At 41.7% G+C, this 13,740-nt stretch overlaps 1 protein-coding gene across 1 annotated transcript; it reads left to right on the top strand.

Moving 5' to 3' along the window:
* Positions 1-2,137: 2,137 nt before the first annotated feature.
* On the top strand, positions 2,138-4,224 carry LOC308300172 (uncharacterized protein). Its single transcript, XM_080743975.1, has 2 exons — positions 2,138-3,444; positions 3,737-4,224. Exons 1-2 carry the CDS (start codon positions 2,340-2,342, stop codon positions 3,958-3,960), a joined length of 1,329 nt encoding a protein of 442 aa, XP_080600101.1. The 5' UTR covers positions 2,138-2,339; the 3' UTR covers positions 3,961-4,224.
* Positions 4,225-13,740: the final 9,516 nt, after the last annotated feature.

The following is a 13,740-nucleotide window of genomic DNA, read 5'->3' as shown; positions in this document are numbered from 1 at the left end:
TTTACTCAAATACATTTTGAATTCTGGACTTTTACTTGTAACAGAGAGTACATTGCAGTATTGATACATTTACTTATGTAAAACATTTGAGACTTTTCCCACTGAAAGGAGCTGTAGCTGATTTGCAATTGAAGAACGCCCTCTGGTGGTACAAGCAATACTAACAGCATGCTACAAGGACATGTTGCTTACCAGGACTAGGTAATGAGCAATCATGAGTGACTAATGCATAATGAAAATGAACAGATTGTATTAGATTGTGACAAACAGAATCTTCAACGTGGAAATCGATTTTAAATCCACAATATTTACCCGTTTCGAAACGGGTCCCCATCCGGAATCAATGGGGGTAAATTTACTGTTATCACATTTTTGTCTTAGGAATGCGACAAAAAACTAAAAATATTATTGAACTCTAGTCTCCATGGCGTGACTAATCAATAGAAAAAAGTCATTTTGGGGGTGAACTACTCCTTTAAGTATTCAAATGTGCAGTAGTAGCCAACTTTTGGTGAGCGACACCGTCGTCGTACTAGGAACCATAAATTAGGCTTCGCTTCATTCACTGTGGACCCAGTACATCCTTAGAATGTCCAAACTGGACCCAGTACTTCCCTTAGAATGTTCAATCTGGACCCAGTACTTCCCTTGAATGTCCAAACTGCACTCAGTACTTTCCTTAGAATATCCAAGCTGGACCCAGTACTTCCCTTAGAATGTCCAAACTGGACCCAGTACATCCTTAGAATGTCCAAGCTGGACCCAGTACTTCCCTTAGAATGTTCAAACTGGACCCAGTACATCATTAGAATGTCCAAGCTGGACCCAGTACTTCCCTTAGAATGTTCAAACTGGACCCAGTACATCATTAGAATGTCCAAACTGGACCCAGTACTTCCCTTAGAATGTTCAAACTGGACCCAGTACTTTCCTTAGAATGTCCAAACTGGACCCAGTACATCATTAGAATGTCCAAGCTGGACCCAGTACTTCCCTTAGAATGTTCAAACTGGACCCAGTACATCATTAGAATGTCCAAACTGGACCCAGTACTTCCCTTAGAATGTCCAAACTGGACCCAGTACTTTCCTTAGAATGTCCAAACTGGACCCAGTACATCATTAGAATGTCCAAGCTGGACCCAGTACTTCCCTTAGAATGTCCAAACTGGACCCAGTACTTTCCTTAGAATGTCCAAACTGGACACAGTACTTCCCTTAGAATGTCCAAACTGGACCCAGTACTTTCCTTAGAATGTCCAAACTGGACACAGTACTTCCCTTAGAATGTCCAAACTGGACCCAGTACTTCCCTTAGAATGTCCAAACTGGACCCAGTACTTCCCTTAGAATGTCCAAACTGGACCCAGTACTTTCCTTAGAATATCCGAACTGGACAGTACTTTCCTTAGAATGTTCAAATTGGACCCATACTTCCTTGTCCAAATCCAGATCTGCAGGAACAATGCTTCATGCTGAACAGCCTTCATTTGAAATAACAAATGGACTTTTGAATTCAGATTAAACAAAGCCAAGCAGAGAAACAACAGACCCAGTAGGAAATGAGGCTCTCTCTTTTACAAAATGGACTGAGCTTGTAGATTGGCTATTTTTGCTATTTTTAAAACCTTTTCACAATTTTGTTTTGTATAAAATAATGAGATGCCTAGGCATAGGGAAGCGACGCGTTTTGGAGGAGCTTGTCGATCTGCTATTTATTGCTATTTTTGAATTTGGTGGCAGGAAGAGCCACTTGAACACCCAGAGGACTAGACTGAGATACTACCAAAGCAAGCAGGACTTTGATCTTTTTTATCTTGTTGCACTTAACTCTCATCTCTGTTATTTGTCTGTCTCTCCAGATTGGAGCCTTGTTTTTGTTTAATTGTATTTTTGGCCTAGTGTGTGTTGTCAGAACACACTCTGGGACACTCTCTTGGCTAATACCCCTCCCCACTGTCTGATTGGTTCCTGTGATCCTGCCCCTCCTTTGTTGCTGTTCAGCATATAAGAGGACTCAGGTCACAGACACTTCTCACTCATGGTGGCAGGAAGAGCCACTTGAACACCCAGAGGACTAGACTGAGATACTACCAAAGCAAGCAGGACTTCGATCTTTTTATCTTGTTGCACTTAAACCTCCTTTTTTCTCCTAATCCAAGAATCGGACCTGAACTTCTCCAGACACGTCCAGTAAAGGAGCTGCCCCACATGGATTAGTATAACTTTTTACTTGCTCTTAGGACACAAATTATTATATTATTGTCATAATTGTTATATTGTTATTAATTGTTATATTGTTATATTATATTGTTATATTGGCATATTTAAAAAAAAAAAATGTGCTTCCCGACCATTCCTACTCTGCTCTCCTCTCATCGCACTAGACACTATTACACCCAGCACTGTAACACCAATAACCTAATTTACCCACCTCGCTCACCTAGTCAACGCATTACAGTCCAAGGCGGCCTCTGGAACTGCCACTCAGCTGCAAAGAAGAACATGCCTGAATTCATTGTAGGCCAGGCTACTTTGAATTCCCTCCAATTCCTTGCACTGACAGAAACCTGGATAAATGCCAATAACACGGCTACTCCTGCTGCACTCTCTACAGCACATACATTTACACACACTCCGCGTCCCACAGATCGTACTGGGGGCGGCACAGGCATTCTAACATCTCCCAAATGGAAGATCCGTGCGTTAAACCTCTCTCACCTATCTCTGTCCACATTTGAATGTCATGCCATTTCAATAACACAACCTGTCTTTCTCACCATCATTGTGCTCTACCGCCCCCCAGGGACCCTTGGGGATTTTCTGGAAGAACTGGACTCTCTGATCAGCTCATTTCCGGAGGATGGAACACCCCTGATTCTACTGGGTGACTTCAACCTACCAACTGAAGAGAAGTATCTCCCCGTTACATCCCTATTGTCCTCATTTGATCTGTCCCTCACCCCTTCCCCTCCCACCCATAAGGCAGGGAATGTACTGGACCTTGTGTTCACCAGAGCCTGCTCCCCCTCAAACCTCATTGTTACCCCTGTAAAATACTCTGATCACTGCTTCATAACCTTCTCCCTCTCCCTCTCTATCCACAGATCTAAACAGACCCTCCCTCGGACTGTCACCACACGACGCAACCTGAGGACCCTGGATCCCTCCATTCTCTCCTCCTCCATTCTCTCCTCCCTCCCAACCCCAGATATCCTTCCCTCTCTCCCTCCTGACACTCTAACATCTTCCTTTCTCTCCTCTGTCTCCTCAGCCTTCGATCGGCACTGCCCTCTCTCGACCAGGCCAGCACGCCCAAATCCACCGGCTCCGTGGCTATCTGAAACCCTCAGAACTGAGCGAACACCTCTCAGGGCGGCAGAGAGGAAGTGGCACAAGACGAAGCAACCAGAGGACCTATCTCACTTTCACGCACTCCTGTCAGGTTTCTCACTCGCACTCTCCACTGCAAAATCATCATTCTACCACACAAAGATCCAATCATGTACCTCAAACCCTAGGAAACTGTTTAGCACATTCTCAACCCTCCTCAAACCCCCCCCCCCCCCCCCACCCTCCTTCATCCCTCTCAGCGGACGATTTTGTCACCTACTTTGAAAAGAAGGTTGATGATATCAGTAGTTCATTCTCCCATCTCCCCCAGAATACAGTGTCGAAAACACGCAATTGTATCCCTAACATAACATGTCTATCCTCCTTCTCCCCTCTCTCTGCAGATGACGTCATAAAACTAGTGACTTCCTCTAGACCTACCACCTGTGCCCTGGATCCAATCCCTTCTCCACTCTTCCAGACGATCGCACCTGAGCCTCCACTGGCTCCCGGTTGCGGCCCGCATGGAATACAAAACACTGATGCTGACCTTCAAAGCAGCCAAAGGTATGGCTCCTCCATACCTCCAAAAGCTGATCAACCCCTACACCCCCACTCGTTCACTTAGATCAGCCAACACAGGGATGCTGACCGAACCCTCGCTAAAAACTCCAGGGCAAAAATCCACTCGTCCGAGACAGTTTGCCCTCTTGGCTCCCAAGTTGTGGAATAAACTCCCTGTCGCACTTAGAACAACGGACTCACTCGCTACCTTTCGCCGTGGACTGAAAACTCACCTTTTCAGACTCCACCTAAACCCTTAGCACTACAGTAAAATCAATGACCATACATGAAGCATTTGTTTGTTAGGTGTCTTTAGAACTTGATTATATTGTGTTTTTCTCTAGATAGATATCCATTTACATTGTTATATTGCTGTTAATGTACTGACCTATTATCTTGTTTATTATTGCGATGTTGTATCTGCTTATTGTAAGTCGCTTTGGATTAAAAGCGTCTGCTAAATGCCTAAACTGTAAACTGTAAACTGAATTTGGATCCTGAAAAGTAACAGTCTTGCAGTTTCCACCTGACAGAGACAATATCTTGAGTGTGTTTACACACACACACACGCACGCACGCACGCACGCACGCACGCACGCACGCACGCACGCACAAACGCACGCACGCACGCACGCACGCACGCACGCACGCACGCACGCACGCACGCACGCACGCACGCACGCACAGGCTATCAGAGCCATGAACAAGGAACTACAGTAGCTGTCAGGTCAAATGTCTTCAAACTGTAAATAACTCTTTTCACCCAACAGATCACACAGATTAAAAAATAAACATATTCAGGGTCAAACCTGCACATATTGTACTGTATATCGTCACTGACGGGCAGAAACCTCGTATCTCCAAGGTGCGAGGCGTTGTGTGCTTGTGGATCAACTATTTCACTATTTTATTTTAATGATAAATACAAAACGAACAGTTTTGGACATACAAGGTTTCCACCCGACAACAACGATATCTCCACAGTATTCAGCTCTTTCTCTCTCTCTCTCTTGCTCTCGTTGTCTTTTTTTTTAAATGTCACATTAGGTTTCTGTACATTTTATGCTGCTCAAGGCGACTACAGGACCCATCTGGGCACTTTTCATCTGATCTAATAAAGCAAACCATTACATGCATCCTAGAGACATCCAGGAGGTCATAATTAGATCCTTCTCGTGCCTACAGGATTCAGGCATTTTCAGTTTTGTTCAAAGTCTGATTGCCTCTGTGTATTCCAACTAGCCCCAGTCTTTATGTCTCCTGCACTCCAGATGAGATCAAATATGATTTTCTGGCCACAATCGGGCAATAAAGTTGTTTTCAATTCATAAAAAGACAGATTACATGATATCAAATGTTCCTATCTCAAAGTGAAGCTGGGGAAGCGGGCAGCACTAATAGCCATCTTCAAAGGAGGTTCTTTTAAGCAGTAAAGTTGCAGCTCCCACTGGGGGGAAATTGACCTTTAAGGGTCATTTTATACATTCTTTGGGGATACTGTGGTGTGTGTACAGTATCTACACAGTATCTACACAGTTCAATCATCATAAAGCACCGGTTCTCAACATCGGGTCTGGGGACCAACAGCAGGTGCAAATGGACCCTTATGGGTCTGCAACTGTATGAATGGAACCAAATGGACCCGACCTTTCATCGATTATTGAGCTAAAATGTTTGGGAACCACTGGCTTAAAGCATGTCAAATTGGGGGTCCATGACATTAAAAAGGTTGAGACTCAATGGTCTGCAACCCCAATCTACTGTACACTGTAAAATCCTCAGTGTTCATTATAGACCCGTTTAAGAGTCCATTTAGACCGCTGGTGGTCCCCGGACCTGATGTTGATAAACAGTGGTGTGTGTGTGTACAGTATTAAAGGTCAGAGGGTGTTATAGGAAAAGGAAACACCTGGGAGACATGTCTAGCGTTACACCCACACACCACCACACCCAGGGGACCATGCAGCCTGAGGGAGCTGTGGTCTCTCTGTACAGACCAGCTGTGGGATGGGTTCAACATGTTTAGCAAAAGAAAAGTGAAGTGTTACTTTAACTTTGAACATAAACATGTACATATACAGTATGAATACAAATAAATATAAAATACGTTGATGCAATCTTCTGACTGTTTTGCCTTTACACTTTGTTATCATTATTTATTTAATTATTATTTAATACATTATTATTTATCACAAATGCTTAATGAGATATTGATCAAATATCTCATTGTGTAAATAGTTTGTGAATGCACACCATCCAATTATTTATCCCCACTATCATCACAAAATGTGAGGTATATGGTCAAGAATATCCATATCCATGGATGCATTTGCATATTGATTTTATGTTCATATATCCAAGCTCTAATTAGCCTAATTTATGTGCTTCATTGTCGTTCGCCTGTTGTACATTTTCCTGTTGTAGTCAGGTATTTTCTGGGGCGACAGTTGTATACTGTACGAGGAAGTATAAATTAGGATTAAGAAGATCACAACTTGTTTGAGGAAATCCAGACATTTACATTTTAATTTATGCCAGCTATAGACCTAGTAGCCAATAGCTGATGTTCTTATACAAAGCTCCAGCTATAGGGAGTATCTAAGCAGGCCAGATTAATGTGTATCGAACTTACTCAACATAAAGAGTTGTCATCTTGTATGATCTCGTAAAGAGTTGTTCTGTCATCTTGTATGATCTCTTGTTACAGAGTATGTCTACATTGCAGTAGGCCTATTGATACTTTTATTTAAGTAAAACATTTTAGTATATAGCCTACTTTTTCCACCACTGTCCTGACCTGAAAATGCACTCTCCACTTTAAATACTAAAGGGCTGTATAGAGACAGGAAGCCTTGGCCCCTGCTATGGAAAAATCACTAAATAGCATTTATTATTATCAGAATATAGGTTACAACTAGTCTATTGAACAATTAATTTAACAAAATAATAGTAAATAAATAAAATATCACTTTCCCTTCCTAAAAATATCACAGCCTATTCATTTGCATATCAAAATGGGGGTGTGGAGTAACATTGCTATAACTTCCCGTAATTATAACCATCAGATGATCCATTATAAAGTGATACACAGATTCTATCTAACTCCAAGAAAATGTTGTCAACTTCAAATGGTACCAAATCCCCTTTGCACTCTATGCCCTTTAAGGACTGTAGGCACATATATGCATATGTTCTGGGAGTGCCCCAGTGTAAAGACATTTTGGTCTCTGGTGGCCCGAGAACTATCACAATTGTTGGAGTTTGAGGTCCCATGTTCACCCCAGATCATGTTGTTAAATGATGACTCCACACTCCCCATACCAATCACACAAAAAAAGGTCTTCTTTGCTGGAAGTACTGCCGCAAAGAAACTCCTGGTGTCTAGGTGGAAACCTCCACATTCTATGTCACTTCAAAAATGGAAACTATCCTTTCTGAATGTTCTAGGTTTAGAAGCATCAATTGCAAGAGCAAATGGGGCAAAAAGACAATCTATTGATGCTCTCACTCTTGCTATAGGAAAGATGAAGGCTCAATTATGAAATGTGAAACAAGGCATTCTGTGTTTGTGTTTTTTGCCACCGTAAGCCGTATATAGACAACGATGTCATTTGACAATGTATTGTAATGTCTCGAGTAGTGTCATTTTGGAACCTGGGGGAAGGCAGGGGGAGAGAAGAAAGAGAAAGTGGAGAGAAGGTAGCCCTGTACACAATCATAAGGCAAGAGATATAACAGGCAGGACTCAATTTGTGGACGTAGTTTCTTTTGTTTCTTTGTGGAATTTTTATTTTATGTTCTACATCTGTAACCTGTATCTGAAATGAAAATGGCATCGATGATGTGAAAAAGGGGGCTACCCTTTTCAATGAAAAATGAAAATGAATAAAAATTTGGTCACAAAAAAAAAAAAATGGGGGTCCTTCTCCTTGTATTATAATGTTCAGAATCACTGGTCTAATAGGCCAGTGCTTTTCAACCGGTGGTCTGAGGACCACCAGTGGTCCTTGGGGGGGTTCCAGGTGGTCCCCAGCTAAATGATGGAGAGTTGGATAACCAAATGGACCGTTATAGAACTTTAACTCTTGAGAGTGTAAAATTATTTCAAGAGTTAAATTATTGTTAAACATCTGCATTACTTAATTTAGTCTACACAATTAGAGAATGTAGAAGAATTGCCAAGTTATGTTTGCCTGATATATCTCTCCAATCCCACATCAATACAGCATGGAATTGAGGACAAAATCATTTTGGGTCTGAGGGGCTAAATCTCATCAAATGGTGGTCTGTGGCTCAAATGCCAAATAAATAATGGACCTTGATATGAAAAAGATTAAAATCTACTTGTCTAGGCCCCTAAACCTCTATCTTGAACTGGATCTAAAAATGCAGAGTCCAGCTGGACCATGCAGCTGCCTGCTGCTGCTGCAAAGGGCAGTTGTGTAAATATGCACACATGAATGATAGCCAGCATATAGTCACTGTAAACATCGCTTTGAACATTCATTTTAATACAACACAACAAGAGATTCCTATGGCAGGCTTATAAATGTGCCTCAGCCAGTCTATGCGGCAAAAGTCTGTTAAAAATGATATAAGTGTCGTTGTTATTCCCCCAGAAGGCTATTCAAATGTGACTCCAATTATCTTTATATTTCACGTGAAGTGCTAGCTCATAAGAGTCACAAGGAGAAAGAGAAGTCAAGGAGCAGTGGTGGAAAGTAACTAAGTATATACATTTACTCAAGTACTGTAGGCCCTACTTAAAAATTAAGTAACTACCGGTATTTCTAATTTTCAATACTTTTACTTCTACTCCTCAGAGGCCCTACAATTATTTTATTTTAAATTAGTTAGCTACTTTGTAGATTTTGATAATTATTACAAAACCACTTCAGCCCTACCCTATATTTCGGCCATCTGAAAATAGCTATATCTAAAAACTTGAAATGGGACATTCTGCATGAGTACTTTTACTTTTGGTAGCCTACTTTAAGTAGCCTACATTTTAATACCAATACTTTATTACTTTTACTCAAGTAGGCTAGGCTACATTTTGAATTCCAGACTATTAGCCTACTTGTAACAGAGACAGAGTATTTCTACATTGAAGTATAGCCTATTGATATTTTTACTTCAGAAAGAAATTGAACATAGCCTACTTTTTCCATCACTGGCTATACAGTTTGCATTTGTCAGAATCAGCCTACCTGCGCAGGTATCAGTTGCAGGAGAACTGCGACGCCGATGAAACTTCTCATTCTACCAAGAACAAATAATAGGCCCCGGCAATCCCGACTATATGAAAGAAGAAGAAAGGAACAGGAAAAATAAATATACATCAAAAGGGTAAAAGCTGGACGTGTTGCGGCTCCAGATGAGAGGAGAGGAGCATTCTGCGTCTCTGCGCTCCTGCGAGAGCGCGCACGAGCGCTGCGCGTCACCGCAGAGCATCAGTAGGCTAAAGAATCAATCCAAAATCTCTCTCTCTCTCTCTCTCTCTCTCTCTCTCTCTCTCTCTCTCTCTCTCTCTCTCTCCCTCTCTCTGGGACACTCTCAAGGACCACTGGTGCTGCGCCCCGGACCAATGGAGAACTACTGCTATAGGGTTTGTTCAGTCAGTGACTGAGGAGTCTCCCTCCACGACATGTCTCCCCGGCTCTTTATCAAACAGAAAAAGCATTAGACAGGACCCAGACAGGAACCAGCCCTACCCTCCCCCGACCCTTCTTTGTATATACTTACTGTTTGTATTGACTTACTGTATTTTGTTTTTTTCTGACTATAGACTATCTACTGCATAGTACTGTGTTCTATCCGTCTGTCATTCAATGTTATATGAGATACTTTAATGGTTAACTGTGGAAATAAGCTTAGTCTTTTCTAGGATCTCCTTAGACCTTGTACCAGTGAACTGTACCGTCATGAAACTGTACCTTTTCCTATGCAAACTTCTAATAAAGTCTTCAATCAATCAATCAGTGGAAGTCAGCAGCCAAAATTGGAACTTTATATACATATATATTTTATATATAACCTATATATAAAATATATATTATATATATATATATATATATATATATATATATATATATATATATATATATATATATATATATATACAAAATATCTCTAGCCTAATAAACCTACCTGCGAAATAAGAATATTTTCTGATGTTTTAACAATTTCTTCTTATTTATAAGGGCTTCTTATTTAAAAATGAAGTGGTCCATTTCGGGACTCACTGGAGCCAAGCATCCAACAAAGGCAGGGTGGATCCATCCCTTGAGTTCTCAGTCATCATCACCCTGATAGAATACTTAAATATATCAGATGGAGGGAGGGGTCGGGGTCACACATTACCCACCTCCCCTCTCAAACTGAACCCTCCATTAATTTGGGCTGTGCCTTATAGTTTAAAGCGACCAGGCTGGATTACATTGTTTATAATACCCAGGCCCCCAGAAGGTGATGTGTATAGGTCTGGGCACCGGTTACAAATCTGAGGTTATCATCTCCGCCGTTCCAACTATGAGCAGAATGTCTGTGAAGGATCCTCCTTCATTCCTGACTGAGCCATGTTTATGCACCGTCATGTTCGCCACAGATAATGTCTGCCATCATTAGTGATGGTCTTTTTTTATTGTCTCTGACAAAACATTTCTTTACATGATTTACTTACATCATATAGCTATACATATTGGACTCATTGTGGCGCTCTCCCCTACTCACCCCAACCAAAAGGGCATTGTTCCACTTTATTTTTTGTCATAGTGATGGAAAATCTTATTTGAACTTTTTTCACTAAGAAAACACTGCTCTATTTGATTTACTTAAATAATACGTGCATTCACTCCATTTATAACTCATTGGCATCGTTGTGGTTAATTTTTCATTCTTTTGTGCAAACTGGGCATTTGTCCAGGTCCAGTGAGGTCCACTCTGATTTACAGTCAAGCACCCGATGCCAACACTTGATGATGCTCTCTTTTCACAACTACAAACAGGTGCTTCATGTGAGTGCCACTCCTTTATAGAAGAGCCACTGTTGGTTCAGCTCACAGGGCATGGTCCATAAGTAAGGAGGCACCACCCCCCTCCCTGTACATTTATTACAAAGGTCTCAGATGTGTTTTTACAGCCTGGGTGATTTACAGACCAATTAGGCTGGTGTGTTTTGAAAAACCGCGTCTGCAGAGAAGATAACGCAGACGGATGATGCCATCCCTCTCTTGGCCCCCCACACACTGCGATACTTGGCCTTTTTAAGCCTCATTTATATACTGTGGGGTGGCTGTTGGCGGATTTGCTTGCCAGATCTAAGCTAACAATAAGTTTCTTTTCGTTGCATTGTTAGCTTGTAAATCTGTTGTTTTCAGGTGCCATATTTTCCTAACCTTGCACATGCCTTTAATGAATTTATAAATAATGAATAGGGCATATGAGAAGTCACACATACGTGTGTGTGTGTGTGTGTGTGTGTGTGTGTGTGTGTGTGTGTGTGTGTGTGTGTGTTTGTGTGAGAGTGTGCGTGTGTGAGAGAGAGCACGCGTTTGCATTTGTAAGTTGACAAATCTGCAACCCCATGAAAATGCATGCATCCCTGGTGTATCCCTGACATTCAACTATCGTCTCTCAGTAGGACTGTCTAAAGCAGTGGTTCCCAAACCTTTTAGCTCAAGACCCAAAAGAGAAATTAAAAACATCTGACTGGGACCCAAACTAGTGAAAATAGCAGATCACAATGTATGTTGGAATTGTTTTTAATTGATGAAAAGTTTTTTTGTTTTGTTTAAACAGCATAAAAAAGTGGTCACGACCCACTGCTGTTTGGTTAACAGTGGTCTATAAGGACACGCCTCGTATACTTTCAGGAGTCCCCACTCCCACTCGTAGAGTCCCACAGGCAAGGGTCAGGCAGACAGACAGGCAGCTGCTTCTTCCTGTCCCTGGGAACCGAGAAGATGCTCAGGTCCCAGTTCGACCCCTCAGCCCCGTCAGGGGAGAGAAAGACGAGCGACGGGTACTGGGGGTTCCCCTTAAACCAGAGCAGCAGCAGCAGGAGGCAGAGCCCTTCTCTGGGTACACCATGTGTCCCCTCCCATCTTCTCAGATGTGGTTGCATGAGGGTCACATCCTAGGGGAGGGTGGCCTTTCTGTCTGGCATTCACAATGTCACTCTCGTAATTCGGCCCTGGGCTTCCAGCCATGGGTAGTGATGTTCTGAAGTCTCTCTCAAGATTGTACGCTGAGAAGGTCATCTGTGGAAGCTCTCTGCATTGATCTGTCTGCCACTCACATCAATCACTCAAATTATAACTCAGCTGGGAGTCTTTTTACAGTACAATCGCTGTCTCATTAACACTTGTCTGATTACATGTTCTGCAATGTCGTTTCACACAGATTGGGAGTCCTGTTGTTCGGGTTGTCCGTGCACCTTGTGCCACCAAGGCAAAGTCCTTGCATACTTGGCAAAAAAACTTTTCAGATTTTCAGAATGTCTTAACTCATTGTGCAAGTTCACAATTTGAAATTATAGGTACTCTCAGATTCAACAGAAGTCATGAATATCAACATTTGTGATGGCGATAAAACTTTTACCTCTCTATCTCAGAGATGAGTGATGCTGGGTTCATGTTTTCTGACAGTGGGTCCTCAGAATTCTCTCAGCATGGACATGAATCCTCCAGGGAAGCTGTTTGACACAGAGGTCCTCAGCATCTGTTTGGTTCACTGCTTCAACTAAAAAGTTGTCTGAGAGAAATAATCTATGGAGAAGATTGTTTGGAAAGGCAATATAAGGAGAAAAAGAGGGATGCATGTAAAAGATAGAGGTGTATGTCTCTCATCCACCACAAGGCGGTAATCTATCTCAGCTCTCTTTCATTAAATTATTACATTTGTTTATGCTTATGCCTGTGAGCAGTGCAAACTTCACCAATTTCATAGATTTGTCCCCAGCTCATCGTTACCAGTGTGTTGTATTTAACCCTATATACTGCACTAAGTTGACCGTAGTCCCCCAGGGGTCTATACTTGGTCCCCTCCCATTTTCCCTCAACAAATCTCTTTACAGAAAATAGACAATCTTCAAGCTCACGTGTTGACACATTGCAAGCATAGGGTTGCAAGCTTGTAGAATGCTTGCAACAGGGATGCTAAGATTCTAGTTGCCAAGTACACACACAGTAGTCAGTCTGGAATTTGTAAAAGTGAATTTGAAAACTCAAAAAAAAAGAAGAGAAAAAAAAAAAAAAAAAAAAAAAAAGCATTCCGACATCCACACGTATAAACACACACACCAGATGAACTTTTACCGTTGTCACCCGTAAGAAATAATTTGAGTCTTGATCCGTCAACACAATGTTTGAATGAACTGGAAAAGACGCAGTGATTAGAGCAGTACTAGTACTAGTTGGATATGACTGTGTTCACAAAATCAAATGTTCTCTGTACAATAACTTTGGGAGACACTTATGTGGATTGTTGGAGGTTGGAATCTTTACATTCCATTCTATTTTCCTTTAACTCACAGAGGGTATTCCCTGGAATGCTGCAGCTTCACTGCACTAGTGGACAGGGAATACTGTTCAAAGTGAGTCCGTTTCTGCAAACTATCTGCAAACAACACCCCTGAGTGAGGTGTGGGAAAAATCAAACAGTCATTTCTCTTTTTTACCCCCTAAATAATCACTCAAAGTTTTCTATGAAAATTAAGGGAGAAAAAGATGAGACAACTCTGGGAAGGGTTTGGAACAAAGAGGAACCAGATATATACAAAAAGCTTGACAGTAAAAATGCAAACAGGTTGCATTCATTTCAGATTAAAAAGAATAAAATTAGC

The sequence above is a fragment of the Nannobrachium achirus genome (genome assembly GCF_963921795.1).
Source record: "Nannobrachium achirus genome assembly, chromosome: 16".
Lineage (NCBI taxonomy): Eukaryota > Metazoa > Chordata > Actinopteri > Myctophiformes > Myctophidae > Nannobrachium > Nannobrachium achirus.
This window is presented reverse-complemented; position numbering and strand designations above follow the sequence as displayed.